The sequence below is a fragment of the Dromiciops gliroides genome, chromosome 2 (genome assembly GCF_019393635.1).
Source record: "Dromiciops gliroides isolate mDroGli1 chromosome 2, mDroGli1.pri, whole genome shotgun sequence".
NCBI classification, from domain to species: Eukaryota; Metazoa; Chordata; class Mammalia; order Microbiotheria; family Microbiotheriidae; genus Dromiciops; species Dromiciops gliroides.
The window spans coordinates 431,556,236-431,574,078 of NC_057862.1; the positions used below are offsets into that span (position 1 = coordinate 431,556,236).

Below are 17,843 nucleotides of genomic sequence, written 5' to 3' on the forward strand. Positions count from 1 at the left end.
TAGCTGTGTGACCCTGGGCAAGTCATTTAACCCTCATTGACCTGCCCAAAAAAGAAAAAAAAATGATGAAAACTCTACATGTAACTGGAAAATAATAAAATACTTTTATGATTTAAAAGACTCAGATGTTTTCAGGTTTACTATTTAATTTAACCAATTTAACTATTTATTTAACCAAGGGGGAAAAAAGGAAAGAGAAACTAATACTACTTTCTTAGGAATGGGATTATTGATCATTGCTGTTTGTACCCAGAATGCTTTAGGGCTTGAAGGCTAGGTTCATGGTTAATAAGGTAGTTCTAGTTCTATGCTGTCCTCACTGAGCAAGTCCCTTTACCATTAAAGGGTGATAGAAAATCATGTAGGTTTTGCATGTCAGGTAGCCTGTGCATGGAGTGCCTGCTGTGTGCCAGCCCTCATACCACCTGTCACAGATTCTAAGGGTTTGTACTTTAATTCACCTTGTATGTTGTGCAGCCTAGGTAGTACAGTAGATAGAATTGTTGGACTTGGGAGTCAGGAAGACCTAAATTCAAATCCTGCCTCAAATGATTACTGACTGTGTGACCTTGGATAAGTCGCTCCCTTAATATCCTTTGGCCTCCATTTCCTTCTATGTAAAATTGGTTTGTTTCTTTGTTTTTGTTTTTTGAGAGTTAAGTGACTTGCCCAGGGTCACACAGATAGTAAGTATCAAGTTTCTGAGGCCAGATTTGAACTCAATTCCTCCTGAATCCTGGTCTGGTGCTTTATCTACTGAGCAACCTAGCTGCCCTGCTGCTTTGTAAAATTGGGATGATAATAGTACTTATCTCACAGGGTTATTGTGAGGATCAGATGAGAAAACATGCATAAAAGTGTTTTGCAAACCTTAAAGCACTGTGTAAATAAATGCTGATTCACTCTCACATATCAGACATATCCAGTCATTTGCTAAACCTTGTCATTTCTCTTCACAAGATCCCTTAAATATGTCTCTTTTTTTCTATTCACAAGCTACCACTTCAATTCAGACCCTTATCACCTCATACAGTAGTCTTCTGGTTGGTCTTTTTGCTTCATGTTTTCTCCTTTCCGGTCCATCACAGCCACCAAAGTCATTTTCTAAAGCACATCTCATCATATCACTCCTTGGACACAGTCAACTCTAGAGGGTCCCTTTTACTTCTAGGATCAAGTTTTAAATTTCCTACATTTAAAGCTCTTCACAGCCTGGCTCATTCCTACTGTTGTAATCTTCACACACACACACACACACACACACACACACACACACACACACACACACACACACACACACACACACACACACACACTATTCCTCCATATGCACTCTATAATCCAGATCTTATTGACCTAATTCTGTACCCATAATGCTTCAGTTCCTGTCTCCACACCTTTACACTTACTTTCCTCTATGCTTAGAATGCATTTCTTCTTTATCTCTGCCTCTTGGAATCTGTGGTTTCCTTCAAGACTCAGCTCAGGCACCCACTTCTTGAATCCTTTCCTGATTTCTCCTCCTTGCCCAGCCAACAGCTAGTATACTCCCCAAACTACTTTGCATTCATTTTGTATATTTCCCCTAAAGGAATGTAAGCTTCTTGAGGGCAAGGACTGTTTAACTTTTGTCTTTGTATCCCCAGCATTTTGCACAGTTCCTGGAATATTGAAAGTGCTTGTTTTACTATTTGCTTTTTAATTGATTGATCAAATTTGCACTTTGTTGTTGCTCAGTTGTTTCAGCTGTGTTCAACTTTTCATGACCCCATTTTGGGGTGTTCTTAGCAAAGATTCTAGAGTGGTTTGTCATTTCCTTCTCTAGCTTAATTTATAGATGAAGGAACTGAGGTAGACAGGGTTAAATGACTTGCCCATGTCACACAGCTAGTAAGTATCTGAGGTCAGATTTGAACTCAAGAATATGAGTCTTCCTGACTCCAGGCATGGTACTCTATACACTGGGCCCCTTAGCTACCCCTCCCCCCCAAAACTTGTATTAGGTACTTATTATTATAGAGAGCACTTGCTAGGCACTAGGGATTCAAAGAAAAAAATTAGACATGTTCTTGCCCTCAAAGAGTTGACTATGCCTATAATTATAATGTAATTCCCAAATATGCATAAATTACCAAAAAATAGAACACATGCATGAGCAGGGGGTGTAAAAAAACACCTTATCCAAGTAGGGCATATAGCTTTTCGGTATGTTTTCACCATTTATTCACCTAAACTCTTTACTTGCATTCCTAACAGATTCCTTGGAAGATGACGATTGGGATGAACACATTCATATGGTAAGTAAGCTAACTGCTATACCCATCATCAAATGATAATGTCCTCTGCGTCATTAGAGAGGAAGGAGGCAAAGTATTCTGGGATCAGGTTGGGCTTATCACATCTTCAGGGAGGGAGAATTTGTGCAGATGTAAATGCTTTTGAGATATTATGAGATGAATGAAATAGGAGAAAGAATCTTCAGATTTCAGTAAGTGAGCATCTTTAAAGTACTTTGGCCATCCTGGGAAAATACTAGAGTCCTAAGTGTCCTGTGTCTCACTATAAATAGCCATTCATTCCTGAAGTGGGCAGTACTTTTCAATTTCCATATTTTTGCTATTTCTTGTTTAATTTTTTGTGAAACCAAGCTCAGTTTACAAAGATGCATACGACTACTTGTTAAGTTGCATTTGTGTCATTTTAAAATTTGGGCAGTATGTGAACTAATTCCAAGTTTATATTTGGCAACCTGTGCTACAGGTGATAACAAGCACAGCTTAACCAAAGAATATAGCTATTATTTGGCTCGAATGCTACACTAAAGTCTCTGGCTTCTAGTTTATTTAAAATTTGGATTAGTATTCCTGTTAGGAGTTGGGGTGGATGGCCTTCTGTCATGAGAGTATATTGAAATCTGTCAGGATTCTCATTTCCATCTGGAATCTACTTTCTAATCTTGCTGCTGGGTACACAGGTCCCTGGTTGAAGAAGGCCTTCATGTAGTGAAGGAGCCAGAGCTGGAAGTGTAAGGAAAAACTTTTTTTGTGGTGACAGCTACAGTGAAGTCAAGATAGTGACTTCCTTGGGAGGAGGAAGCATCTTGATGTTCAGATCAAAATTAGATGGTTACTTGTAAAATAAATTATGAAAGGGATTCATACTTTGGCTGGGGATTGACTTAGATAACATCTAAGATCACTTCCAATTCAGAGATTGTGATTCTTTAAGAGTGGGATGAAAACATTCAGTATTGGGCATGTCTTAAAGGCACTGCTCTATAAAACAGTTATAGAAAGCAGCCACAGGAGGAAAGATAGACTATTAATTTGGTTTGGGTAGACTATTAATTTGGTTCAGGAAGAGGAGCTTGTCAGAAGTTGGGACTAGAAAGTTCAGAGGGGAAATATGTCTCATTTTCCTGTACATGATTTTCTGCTTTTAATCAGGAGGAAGAAAGTTGGGGAGAAAGCGATGAAGATGATGACTCAAAGGACCAAGCCCTTCCCAAAGACCCAGAGACTTGTTTACAGTTGAACATGGTATATCAAGAAGTCCTTCAGGAGAAAATAGCAGAAATTGACTTACTTCTGGCTCAGAATAAAGAGCAACAGGTACAGCTGATGATGATGGGTGGGTGGGTGCATTCCTGACTTTATAGATAGTTATAAACCAAGTGAAACTTTTCCCATACTTACCAGTACAATTATGGTACAGTCATGTGGCTTAAAAAAGATCTGTATGCATGCTAGTGATGCCCAGCACTGTCCAATCCAGTCTGTCCGTCAAGCTTCAGTCCTGCATTACCAGTTAGTTGCCTGTTGGGTTTTTTAAACCACATGTCCAAAACAGACTCATGACCTTTCTGCCCAAACCCACATCTTCATTTAGACTTCCCTGTTTCTGTCAAAGGTACCACCATTCTTCCCTTTTTCCAGTTCATAATCATGACATTTTCTTTGATTCTTCACTCCCCCTCCTTATATCCAGTCATTTATCAAACTTTGCTATTTCAGCTTCCATGACATGTTTCACTTCTCACCCCTTCTCCATACCCATACAGCTACCACCTTAGTTTCGACCCTAGATTATTGTACCTGCTTCCTCATTGGTCACCCTGCTTGAAGTCTCTTCCCATTTCTGTTATCTTCCTCACAACTGCCAAAATAATTTTCTGACCATATCACTCCCTCATTCAAACTCCACTGGCTTCCTATTTCCTCTAGAATCAACTGTAAACTTGTCTGTCAAAGCCCTTCACAACTTGGCCCTACGCTTATTATACAATTATATCCAGCCTCATTATAGCCAATCTAACTAAAGTGGCCTCCCCTCTGTCCTTCACACTATTCCATCTCCTGTCTTCATTCCTGGAATGCAATTCCCTCATCACCTCGACCTTGTTGAATCCTTCTCTTCAAACATCACTTTCCAGCTAAGCCTTTTTTCATCTCCTCAATGGCTAGTACTGCTCTCCCTCCCAGACCCCTTTGTATTAAGTTATTTTCTATTTATTTGTATTTGGTCTCCTTGTATTTATTTATGTTTTTGTTGTCTCCTCTGTTAAAATGTGAGCTCCTTAAGAGGAGGGTCTCATTGTATTTTTATCCCCAGTATCTGGCATGCAGTAAGTGCTAAAATTCATTGAATGGTTGAATTTCTTTCAGGTCTCAAAGCCAGTTTTGATTGGTCCCAATGATTTCATGTTAATTACTCTGAGTAATTTCCATCTATGTCTATGTCACAGGAAGAAGTCATGTGGGATCTGGCTGGTTCCAAAACCCCAAAGACCAAAGATGGAAAGAACCTCCCTTCAAATGTATTTGTGGGTCATTTTATGAAACCGTACTTCAAGGATAAAGTCACAGGAGTTGTGAGTAATTTGTGCCTCTTGTATGGCTGTGAAAAGAATCTGGACTTTATAAATTCTTTTTTTATTATTACTTTTGTATGTGGATATCCTTTAATTCATCTCTGTTAATGAGCATGTTGAAATTCAGTGTAACTTCATCTCACCTTAAAAATGTTACATGCATGTGTTTTCAGTCACCTTGAAATAGCCATGTCTTCCTAGTGTTTATGCAACTTTAGAACTTGATATTTGTGAATGACTTGCTGGGAGTATGTTTTTGCCTATAAAATCCAATCACAGTGGTGGGCACATTATCTGGAGCTTAGGAGTAGGTAAAAGCAACCATAACTTAGTTGGGCTATATGGGGATGATTTGGTTAATCCAATCCAAATGTTCTATATTACTTCAGTGGGGCTATCCCCACTGTCTCAAGAAAGTTAAAAACATGCATGTTTGCTTTTGAGAAAAGCAGTTAACTGTTATCCCCTGTGACATCTCAAATGAAGGGGAACCAGACATTAGCTTGGGACCCTGAGATGTGCCTGTGTTGACTCCTTAGGTTAGTACTGACCTACACTATATTTTCCAACAGGGACCTCCAGCCAATGAAGATACTCGAGAAAAGGCGACACAAGGCATCAAGTCTTTTGAAGACCTGATTGTGACCAAATGTAAGAGCTTGGAGTTACTTGGGGACTGATGTAGGCTTAACCTTTACTTTCACCAATAGACCAATTCTGTTAATTCTCTTCTCTGAAGTTTTTCTTTGGAGATTTGGCTCAAGCTGATAGGTGACATAACCCTAACAGGAGACCATTGCAGTTGTAGACATACTTTTACTTGTAGCTGTGCAGGTACTGTCACCCCAGTCACATTTTTTTTGTTCTGTTCAGTTGCTTCAGTCGTGTCCTATTCTTCGGACCCCCCATTTGGGGTTTTCTTGGCAAAGATACTAGAGTGGTTAGCCATTTTCTTCTCCAGCTCATTTGGCAAATAGGGTTAAGTGTCTGAACTCAAAATTGAACTCAGGAAGATGTCTTCTGACTTTTGACCCAGCACTCTCCACACCATCTAGCTGCCCATTCACATTTTTTACTAGCCTCTAAATTCTTTTCCTGTCTTTTCCATAATTACTAGAATCTTTGTGATAATGGATTTATGGCAGGACCTGGGAGAAATAAAACAGTGTGGTGCTAGTATTATTCCTGCTTTCTCTTTATTTTTAGTAAATCTCTTTCTGCTCTGGTGAGGAAGATTGATATTTCAAGAAAAATATAATTTTGTTGAGATTGGCCTAATGATATGAATGGTAAAGAGACCTCCTAACCTATCCCTCATCAGCTTACCTTTTTCAAGGTCCTTGGCCAAACACATAATCCTGTGTTTTTTTCCAGGGAAAACTTGGGAAAAGACTTTGCTTAGGAAGTCGGTGATGAGTGACCATCTGCAACGTTTGCTCCAACCCAAGTTATTAAAGTAAGGTGTTTGTGTGTTTATTTAATTTCAGGCCAATTTTGGATTTCCCAGTCTAAATTTATCTTCTCTGTTCCCTTTGTTGGTCTCTAAAGGACACAAGGGAATCTGCAGTTCATCTGTTTTGGTGTTGATTCACATTTCTTGTCATTTAGTGGTTTTGGGTGAATCTTTTGGGGAAATGCTTGTGATCAATTAGGAAATAAGTTAAGTGTGAGTGTAGTGCTTGGGAAAAGGGGAAACTCATGTGTCACATCATAGACTCATGCTCTATAAAGGCCATGTTTTTAACTAGCTGGGATGAATAAATTAATGCTTTGGTTCTGGGCACACAGGCTTAGTCAACTATTAAAGACTATATCCTGTAGCATTTGTTTTGTTTTGTTTTTGTTGTTGTTGTTGTTTTTAGTGAGGCAATTGGGGTTGTGACTTGCCCAGAATCACACAGCTAGTAAGTGTTAAGTGTCTGAGGCCGGATGTGAACCCAGGTACTCCTGACTCCAGGGCCGGTGTTCTATCCACTGCGCCACCTAGCTGCCCCTATCCTGTAGCATTTGAACAGTTAGAAGTATTGGCTTTTACTCTATGTAACCTTTTGTTCGAAATTTAGGATCAGAAAAATAAAATGGTAAATGGACATCTTTTCAGTCTAATTTGGGTGACTAGTTGACTGACATCCTACATGCAAGTAGGATTACACCTAAGGTCAGATACTCCTGTCAGGTAGTACTTGTGACTTAGAATAGTCAAAAGTTGGCTATTGAAATATGGTAATGGAGAAGACTTGGTTTTGGCATCTCTTATTTGTTTTGAATTGAAAATTTTAGTTTACTTCAGCAAGCAGCTGCAGATTTTAAAAAATCAGTCCTCTCTGTACCCTGCCCTGGAAGGACTCTATAACCTTGTTTAATCATTGGGACACAGAGGCTAGTGGACCTAGGGGAGGCCATTCCTACTTCAGGTATGTGTTAGAATAGATTAGCGGTTCTCAAACTTTTTGCTCTTAGGACCATTTGCCCTCTTAAAAATATTGAAGACGGGCGGCTAGGTGGCGCAGTGGATAAAGCACTGGCCCTGGATTCAGGAGTACCTGAGTTCAAATCCGGCCTCAGACACTTGACACTTACTAGCTGTGTGACCCTGGGCAAGTCACTTAACCCCCATTGCCCCACCAAAAAAAAAATATTGAAGACCCCAAAGAGTTTTCACTTATGTGTTTTATCTATTGTAGCTACCATATTAGAAATTGAACTCCTAAATTTTAAAAATATTTAATTCATCTAAAAATAATAATAAACCCATTACATGTTAACTTAAATAGTGCTTTTTACTTAAAAAACTATTTTCCAAAACAAAAAATTTAATGAAAAGAGTTAGTATTATTTTATATATTTTTGCAAATCTCTCTGTTGTCTGGCTTAACAGAAAACAGCTAGATTTAGTGTATCTGCTTTTGTGTTCAGTCTCTTACAATATGTTGTTTTGATTGACTTTTATATGAACAAAATCTGGCCTCACACAGATAATGTATTAGAAAAAGGAGGATTATTTTAGTTAGCAAATAATGTCTTAGTATTACAATGAAAATAGTTTTCACCTTGCAGGCCTCCTAAAAATGTCTTGGGGATTAACTGTGGAACTAGATAATCTGTGAGATCCTTTCCAACTTGGAGATCACATGATTCCGCAAAGCACCATATTGGAAGTAACCTTTACCAGAGAGGTTATAACATAGTTTGTCAACTCCTTCATTTTAATCCCACATCATCATATTGTTTAATTCTTCAACAGGCTTGAATACTTAAATCAAAAACTTGACAAAGTCAGTAACTCAATGGAGAAGCAGATCTTGGAAAAGCAGATAAAGAACACTGAGAAGGAAATTGAAGACATCAAGTGAGATGAGACTTTACTGTGCTCTAATTTCTTTGCCTGGAAATAGTAATAGATATCCCAGAATTAATGATGTTGCCATTGTCCCCTGCTCTAGTCAGTTACCAGAAGAGTCTTTGTTGGGAGATAGACTTGATGAGCGAGATTGGGAGAAGATCTCCAACATTAATGTAAGTAGGTATGATGTAATTGAAGCTACCCTAGAATCAAATATAGCATTGTGTCATGGAGAACTAGGGAAATTTGGTAGTGTTGCTATTGGTGGATTCAGACTGAAAAATATATGTCACTAGAACATGAGCTTTTAATTTTGTCTTCAGAAGTGGGAATGACCTTCCCTTGCCTCACCTCTCTTTAAAAAACAAACAAAAAACCTTTTTCATTTCATTATTTCCCTATTACATGTAAAAGAATTTTTAACATTCATTTTTTAAAATTTTGAGTTCCAAATTTTCTCTCCCCCAACCTTTCCCCCCTCCTTGAGAAGGCAAGCAATTTGATTTTGATTACACATATGAGGTCATGCAAAACATATTTCCATATGGTTCAATCATTTTTCAGTCGTGTCTGATTCTTTGTGATCCCATTTGGGTTTTTCCTGGCAAAGATACTGGAGTGGTTTGTCATTTCCTTCTCCAGGTCATTTTACAGATGATGAACTGAGGCAAACAGGGTTAAGTGACTTAGCCAGGGTCACACAGCTAGTGTGTGTCTGAGGCCAGATTTGAACTCAGGAAGATGGTGAGTCTGTGTGTGTGTGTGTGTGTGTGTGTGTGTGTGTGTGTGTGTGTGTGTGTGTGTGTGAATTTTTTTTCACTTTTTGAACCAAGTTAGATGTGAAGTTCAAGCATTGCCTCCTCCCCCACCCCCACTGTCCCATACACTATAAAAGCGCTTCCTTGTGTGCCTTTTTTGTGTGAAGTAATTTTCCCCATTCTTCTCCCTTCCCCCTCCAAGGGCATCCCTTTTTCTTTCTTATCCATTTTTTTATATATATCATTACAACATAATCAACTGTCTCCCATACCCTCTTTCTATATAGAATCATTTTAACTGCCCTAATAATGGCAAAGTACTTAGAAAATACATGTATCATCTTCCTACATGGAATGAATGGTACACATTTTAACCTTATTGAGTACCTTATGATTTTTCTTTCCAGTTTTTATGCTTCTCTTGAGTTTTGTGTTTGAAGGTCAAATTCTCTATTTAGCTCTGGCCTTTTGCCTAGTCTCTTTCTTGACCTACAACATGCATTTATTAAATAACTATAGAGCCATGTTTTCTGTCTGTATTGTATTGGAATGCAACATGGAAAATTTTTCTCTATGCTGAGCCAGACAATTTATATAGTGATGAATTCTGCAACAGAGACCTGCCTTTTTTAATACCATGCAGAAGACTGGGATTGCAGTACTCTGAAAGATGAAAACCATGTCTCTGTTAACCTTTTTATTATTCCAAGTACCATGCCTACAAATGCAAATGGCATAAAAATGAATTGAGCCATGTTCTACAAAGAGTCTCTCTGTTTTGGTGCAGTTTGAAGGCAGCCGAAGCGCTGATGAGATTAGAAAATTCTGGCAGAACTGTGAACACCCAAGCATCAACAAGCAAGCATGGGTTGAGGAAGAGACCAAGCGTCTGAAAGAGATTGCAGCAAAGTACAATTACTTGGAGTGGCAGAAGATCGCAGCAGAGCTGGGGGTGAGGCCCTTGATATCATAATCCTAGCAGACCAGGCTGCCATTGTTACTGCTCTGGAGAATTCAGAGGGCTGGTCATTTGGCTGGTCATTGAGGGAAGAAAAGTTTCTACTATATTACAGACTTGGTCTGTCCTCCAGGTTACCAGGATAAGGACCTTCCATTGGAATAGGAGAATTTCTCCAAAGTTGGCCTAATCATAAGAGGCAGCACATATCGGGGCTTAAGCCACTGCTCTTCTCTTCACTATGTGGGAAACGTATAGACCTTCTGATCCCAGATACTGATGCAGGGCACATGTCCCTCTGCGCTCAGGAAAAATTTATAATCTTTATAAAGCCAGAGGGTTTTTTAAAATTATTATTATTAAATATTTCTTTTTTTTCAATTAACAGAAATAAATTTCTCTCCCACTCTTCCCATCATTGGAGGGAAAAAACTCATAATAACAAAATATTCATAATCATGCTAAACAAATTCCCACATTGGCCATGTCCAGTCAATAAATACACTAGCTTTTTTCTTTTTTTAAATGTTGACCTGAGTCACACATTTTAAAATGTGGAACCTGAGTCCATCACCTCTCTGGTGGGAAGTACATAGCATGGTGAATCATGGTCATTGTATGGTCATTTGTATAACATAATTTATTTAGCTATTTTCCAACTGACGGGCATCACCTGAGTTTCTAGTTCTTTGTTACTGCAAAAAGAGCTACTTCTAAATATTTTTGTAGATGTGTGCCCTTCTTTCTTTGATCTCTGTGGGATGTATAGTCATATCAGTAAGTCAGAGGGTATTCACAGTTTATTTACTACTTGGACCTAATTCCAAACTGTTAAAGCCAGCATTGTACGTTGAATGTGAGAAATGTCTTTAGTGTGCTAGCTAGCATTCAGGGTTAGATGCTGTCCATGCATGCACAGGGCCATACCAGCCTGGAAAGAATCCTTTGTCTCTGAATAATTTCTATAATACTACCTGAGACCAGCCACCCTTGCCTTATTAGTTATTTCTTCTGTTCTTGAAATGCTGTGACCCAGGAAGGGGGAACTGTCATTCAGTAAGGACAGAAGAAGAAGAAGCAATGGCCTAAATTTGCACCAGGATGATTTAGTTTAAACTGTAGGAAGATATTCATGTTAAGAATTGTGCAGAAGGCTAAATGCAACATCAGGAAAGGTTATAGTGACCGATCTCTTACCTTATAAATTTGTGATCCTCAGGGAATCACTCATTACAGGGTTAGAGCCATGTGCTGCTCAGTATCACAGAAAAGAAAAAGAATAAATACAAAGACCCTGCAGTCTCGTTTGATTCCATGACAGTTATTCTCTTATCTGGAGGCTTACTTTGGTCATCTCAAGGGTGGTCCTCAGGCAGGATGGAGCTTAATACTCGTCATTTGAAGAAGAGTTTTAAAAATCAAGATGAATGACTCCTGGTTCTATAAATCTATAAGTGAAGCAACAAGAAAGATTATCTTCTTGTCTAACTTGAAACAGCAAAAATTGCTTAATCTTTTAAAGGCTTTGCTAGGGGGGATAGGGGGAGGGTCATTTCCCCTTTGCAAACTTCCCTTTATCCTTCCCAGGTCCTTAAATCCCTATTTTCAAAAGAAGAGATAGGGTCTTCTGGGAAACTTTTTGACTCTTGCAGTTCATATTTTTACCACTAGGGGGAAGCCCACATATGTGGTTTGGGTTAAGGGCAATTTGTCATCTGATGGATATAAATAATTTTTACATCTATCAGGTTTGTTTAAAAAAATTCATTATAATTGCATTCTGGTGCTCACAGATCACAAAAATGAAAATAACAAATTTATAGATGTTGGACTTATTCCTCCTCTGCAACTGAACCAGAAAGGTCCAGACCCCAAAGATCGGACACAAATAATATACAAAGAAAGGGATATCAAACAAACCCTCCTCAGAGGTGCTTACACCTGCTAGGTATCAGACACTAGGTCTGTTAAACAAATTAGGTACTTACTAAGAAGCTTATGGTATCATCTAAAAGTATGAGATTATTTGCCTTGGAAAGAAATAAAGTCTTAGATTGCTTTTAAAGAGACATATGACATACATCATGGCTATCTCATCTCTTATAGTTTTAGCCTAAAAGTGTAATGGTTTCTGCTATTTTAATTTATGGCATGGTACTGTTAAGGGCTAAAATTCTAGCTAAACTGTCTAAAATATCTAATGAGTGGTCGCCAATAAATTATAAGCTTTAGCAAGAGTTAGGCTTTTAAGCATTTATTAAGGAGAATAAGAATTTGGTAAAGAGAGAGAAAAAGGCCTAGATTCTTATCTATTAAAGGGAGAGCACATTTCTAGCTCCACTCTCCACCAGAGTCCAAAGGAAAGAGCGTGAGAGCGAGCGCCAGTCTCTTCTTTCCTCCTCCCACTAGCCCGCGTCACTTCCTGACGCCAAAGAAAAGACTCCTGGTCTTGCCCTCAAAGACCTTCGCTTCATGGGCAGAACTCTTCTACAGTAAGTCTCCAGCAGGTGGCGTCATTCCAATCGTTACAGTTCTGGTCTTTTGTGAGCTATTGAATATTAATATTTTATCAGAAATTCCAAAAGTTAACACTGTCAAGTAGTTGACACCCTCCTGGTTATAAGTCTCTGTACTTGTAGTAGTTCTTACTCTGTCACTAAGGCTGTGCTCAGAGCTTGGTAGAAACCATCATACCATGTGCCTTCTTATTGCCCAGCCTTCAGGAACCCAGTGTCATTTCCATGCCACAAGGAGGCATCAGAGAACTTTTTCCTAGGTGCAATTTAAAATATGCTACATTCTTTTTATTTTTTTTTTTAGACCAAGGAATAGCTCATTTATTTATTTATTTATTTATTGTTTTTTGTTTTTAGTGAGGCAATTGGGGTTAAGTGACTTGCCCAGGGTTACACAGCTAGTAAGTGTTAAGTGTTTGAGGCCGGATTTGAACTCAGGTACTCTTGACTCCAGGGCCGGTGCTCTATCCACTGTGCCATCTAGCTGCCCCTATTTTTTAAAATTAATAAAGTATTTTATTTTTTTCCTGTTACATGTAAGATAGTTCTCAACTTTTGTTTATACAAGCTTTCCGATTTCGGATTTTTCTCCCTCCTTCCCCTCCCTTCCCCCTCCCCTAGACAGCAGGTAATCTGACATAGGTTTTATGTATGTGTGTGTGTGTGTGTGTGTGTGTGTGTGTGTATATATATATATATATATATACACACACATAATAACATTAATCCTATTTCTGCATTAGTCATGTTATAAGAGAAAAATCAGATCAATGATGAAAAACCTCAAAATAGAAAAAACAATAGCACCAAAAACAAAAGAAATAGTATGGTTCATTCAGCATCTATACTCCACAGTTTTGTTTTTTTTTTCCCCTGGATTTGGAGATCCTCTTCTATCATGAGTTCCCTGGAACTCTTCTGTACCATTGCATTGGTGAGAAGAATATATTCCATCACAGTAGATCAACACTCAATGTTGATGATACTGAATACAATGTTCTTCTGGTTCTGCTCATCTCACTCATCATCAGCCCACGCAAGACCCTCCAGGTTTCTCTGAACTCCACCTGCTCATCGTTTCTTACAAAATATGCTACATTCTTAAGTGATTTTTTTGTTGTTGTCTTCCCCCCTCCCCCGAATCTTTCATACGGCATTTTTTTCCACTGGGAATACATCTCCAGTTTTAAAATAGCAGTCACTGAGAGAATGATTCGATGTATAGAAGTCACTGTATGACTTCTCAGGAAGTTGTGCTGCTATATCAAATGGTTGTTCCTTCGATTAGCCCTCCCTCTTTGTATAACTTCTTTGTTAGTCACACCAAACTTAGTGTTAAGGGCTCTTGAGAACTGGTACAGGTAGTTTAAGGTGATGGGGGAATGCTATATATTCTTTCCTCTTAAACTCAGAGTGTAGAATAGTTTTCTCTTTGTTTTCTATTTGGGTTCCTTCAAAAGACCAACCGAAGTGCCTTCCAGTGTCTACAGATGTACCAACAATACAACAAAGACTTGAAGCGAAAGGAATGGACAAAAGAGGAAGACCACATGCTCACACAACTCGTTGAGGAAATGAGAGTTGGAAGCCACATCCCTTATCGGAAAAGTGAGTGTTCCTTCTTGGGTCTTCCCATTCCACTTCTCAAGGTAGCTCTGTGCTGTAGACCATTTGTGGTGAGGGGCCACTGGGTTAATAGAGTCTGATATAGTCTGATGCCTCCTTTATTTGATAAAAAATGTTCCTCATGGGTGTTGTTCTTTTACTAATGGAGTTTGCAAAAGTTAAATATTTTACTAAGTCATGATAATTGCATTTAGCTATCAGTCTAGAAATATGCTTTCCAGAATTTGTTTCAAAAGACTCTTGTTTCCTAGTTGTCTACTACATGGAGGGTAGAGATTCAATGCAGTTGATCTATCGTTGGACCAAGAGCCTAAATCCCAGTTTAAAAAAAGGATTCTGGACCCCAGAAGAAGATGCTGTAAGCTTGCCTATCCCCTATTCCCTATTGTCTATATGCATCACCTCCTTATATTTCAGCTATACACATATGCATTTTATGTCAGAAAAATTTAGTCTAATATGCTAACACACCATCCATGATGCCAAGGAACTTTTTGTGGCAAAGCTTGATTGCCCTTCATAAAGTTATGCTCAGAATATTGTCTAAATCAGAGGTGTCAAAAACATGGCCTACAGACCATATGTAGCTCACAACACACTTGAGTACTGCCCAAACCAGATTAAAATGTAATTGGGACGTGTTTAATAAAATAAATAGCAACACAATAAAACATAAATAATGTTAATATGTGATTTTCTAAGTATGTTTAAGGATCCTGGTGTATGGTTTAGTGGCCCCTGTTTCTATTTGACTTTGACACCTTTAGTCTAAGTAGTTAATTTTGTCTTTGGTGCTATTTATGAATTATGAGACCTTTTTTTAAACCTTTTTCCATTGATCTGAAAACTGAATGTAGGTGAATTGGGATTTTGCTTTTTAATTTGTGTATTCCTGTTCACAGAAATTACTCCAAGCTGTTGCCAAATATGGAGAACGTGATTGGTTTAAGATTCGGGAAGAGGTGCCAGGTAGGAGTGATGCCCAGTGTCGAGATAGGTGAGTTGAACTGAGCTCTGTAGCAAATGAAGTCTACCTGTTGTTGGTTCATTTAAAAATGTTTCAAGAGAGTAGGAAGCTTTATCCAATGTGAAATGGAGGACCTGTTGTTGTCTGTAGCAAAGTGATTTCTTCATAGTGTTAAGGGAAGATGGCTGTCACTGGGGACCTTGTGTATCCCTTAATATCCACCAAGGCATGAAAAGTTGGTCACATAGCATTCCTAAAGGTAGCCAGTGCTATTTATTTTCATTTAACTTGCCCTCTTGGAATTAGATATAGAGCCAACTAAGGGACAGTTTTCTGTCTCGCCTCAGAAAACCAACCTCCTTGGCTCACTTGCTAAGGTCACTGGAGAGGTGCCTTTACAATTTGATGGGATATCTTTTGGGCAAAGTGCACTTCTTAAATGGATTGAGAACTGTATTTCAAGCTAATTTGGTAGTGTAGTCTCAGCATTGGGCTCAATGACTGAAACAACTACTCTTCTATATTTTCTCATGTGAAAATTGGGTGATCATGCCTTACTCTCCCCCTTGTCAGAGCAAATGAGATGATCTACCTGAAACTGCTTTAAGTTTCTCCAAAGGAGTTACTTTTTAAACCCAAGGTGTTCATGCTCTTCTTTCCCTTTCATCAACCCTTAGAAATTTGATGTGTCATTACTATTCATCACACATTTGTGTCAATCCAGCCTGTTTGCTACTCCCAGCATATAGCACTGTATCTTTCATCTTCATGTTTTGGGTTTTGGTTTTTGGGGTTTTTTTTGCAGGGCAGTGAGGGTTAAGTGACTTGCCTAGGTTCACACAGCTAGTAAGTGTTAAGTGTCTGAGGTCCGATTTGAACTCAGGTCCTCCTGACTCCAGGGCAGGTGCTCTATCCACTGCGCCACCTAGCTGCCCCATCTTCATGTTTTTGTACAGGCTGCCCTCACCATGCCCAGAATATAGTCTTTCCTCACTTAGAATCCCTAGATTCCTTCAAAGCTTAGCCCAAATGTTACTTCTTCCAGGAAACCTAATTTGATCTCGCCCAGTTGCTGATGATCACCTCCTGGTAATTACTTTGTATGTGTTTTACTTAATTTTCTACATATATGCTTCCTACCCTCTTTCCACCCACATTAAAACGAATGTAAGTAAGCTCCTTGAAGACAGAGATTATTTTATGTTTATCTTTGTATCTTGGCTCTAAATGCAATACTTGGCACATATTAGGTACTGGGAGCTGTTGTCTCCAAACCCCCAGGCCCCTCCCCTTTCTTCCTCCCTCCCTCAGCGAGTTTGGTGCCTGACTCACAATTTTTCTCTTCTTCCCAACTCTTGCCCTCATACCTGAGCATTCAGCATATGTATTGATTTTACCTCAGATACTCTCACCACTCAGTTTCTAAACCTATTCACTTTCTATAATCTCTACCTCTGGGGGCAGCTAGGTGGTGCCGTAGAAAAAACACCGGCCCTGGATTCAGAAGAACCTGCGTTCAAATTCGGCCTCAGACACTTGACACAAGCTGTATGACTCTGGGCAAGTCACTTAACCCTCATTGCTCTGCAAAAAAGCCAAACAAACATAATCTCTACCTCACCTTAGCCACATGCAATGATGGTCATACCCCCCGATCTTTCCATTACCCACAAATATACCACCTCCGTGTTCAAGAATTACAAAATTCCCTTAGCTGACCATAATTTAATGGCTTTTTATCTCTTCCCACAGCCTTACCTCACCAAACCCTATACTTCATTTACACCCTGACCCCTCATTTCTCTCCGAGGCTCTCTCCCCTGCACTAGCTTCTCTTGCCTCTTTTTCTTGTCTTAACCCCTTGGCGAACCAGTTCAGCTCTGCATTGTCCTCTTTTCTTGAGTCCCTGTCCATTTGTCATATTGTGATCATACTGCCAAACTCCAGATTTGCACTTCCAGCTGCTTTTCAGACAAATCAGACAGGCTGTCCAGAAGACATTTTAAACTCAACATGTCCAAAACAGAACTTTTTCCTTCTAAACCTTATCCCCAGGGGGTGGCTAGGTGGCGCGGTGGCGCAGTGGATAAGCACTGGCCCTGGATTCAGGAGTACCTGAGTTCAAATCCAGCCTCAGACACTTGACACTTACTAGCTGTGTGACCCTGGGCAAGTCACTTAACCCCCATTGCCCCGCAAAAAACAAAAAAACCCAAAACATTCCTAAACCTTATCCCTCCCTATCTTCCCTAGTACAGTCGAGGGCAATACTGTTTTAGTCTGACTCACAGCCCAGGTAACACCCTAGACTTGTCACTCTCACTTTTCCATATCCAAGCTGTGGCCAAGGCCTGTAGATTTCACCTTTGTAACATATCTCCGTTATGCTCCCTTCTTTCCTCTTGACGCTGCCATGGCTTTGGTGCAGGCTTTCCTCACCTCATGCCTGGACTATTGGAATAGCCTGCTGGTGGGTCTGACTGCCTTAAGTCTCTACCCAATCCAATTCATTATCTACTCAGCCACCAAAGTGACTTTCCTAAAGTGCAGGTCTATTCATGTTGTGTGCGGCTCCCTATCATGTCCAGGATCAAATACAAAATGTTCCATTTAGCATTTAAAGCCCTTCTTAACCCTGAGACAGCTCCTACCTTTCCTCTTCTTACACCTTCCACGTACTCTTTGACGTAGAGCCTCTGGCACTACTCTGCTTTTCCAGGAGCAAATCACTCTATCTTTTGGGCTCTAGGCATTTTCTCTGCTTGTCTTCCCTGCCTGATATACTTTTTCCTTCCTCATATTTGC

At 39.4% G+C, this 17,843-nt stretch overlaps 1 protein-coding gene across 4 annotated transcripts in view; it reads left to right on the forward strand.

Moving 5' to 3' along the window:
- SNAPC4 (small nuclear RNA activating complex polypeptide 4) overlaps window positions 1-17,843 on the forward strand; it is a 44,200-nt gene that overhangs the window by 6,136 nt on the left and 20,221 nt on the right. For all 4 annotated transcript variants that reach the window (XM_043982909.1, XM_043982907.1, XM_043982908.1 and 1 more), the window contains exons 3-13: window positions 2,257-2,297; window positions 3,447-3,611; window positions 4,745-4,870; window positions 5,443-5,521; window positions 6,245-6,326; window positions 8,115-8,219; window positions 8,314-8,386; window positions 9,759-9,923; window positions 13,906-14,053; window positions 14,323-14,429; window positions 14,974-15,068. In XM_043982909.1, the coding sequence (XP_043838844.1) occupies window positions 2,257-2,297; window positions 3,447-3,611; window positions 4,745-4,870; window positions 5,443-5,521; window positions 6,245-6,326; window positions 8,115-8,219; window positions 8,314-8,386; window positions 9,759-9,923; window positions 13,906-14,053; window positions 14,323-14,429; window positions 14,974-15,068 (1,186 nt within the window). The remainder of the gene's footprint in view (window positions 1-2,256; window positions 2,298-3,446; window positions 3,612-4,744; window positions 4,871-5,442; window positions 5,522-6,244; window positions 6,327-8,114; window positions 8,220-8,313; window positions 8,387-9,758; window positions 9,924-13,905; window positions 14,054-14,322; window positions 14,430-14,973; window positions 15,069-17,843) is intronic.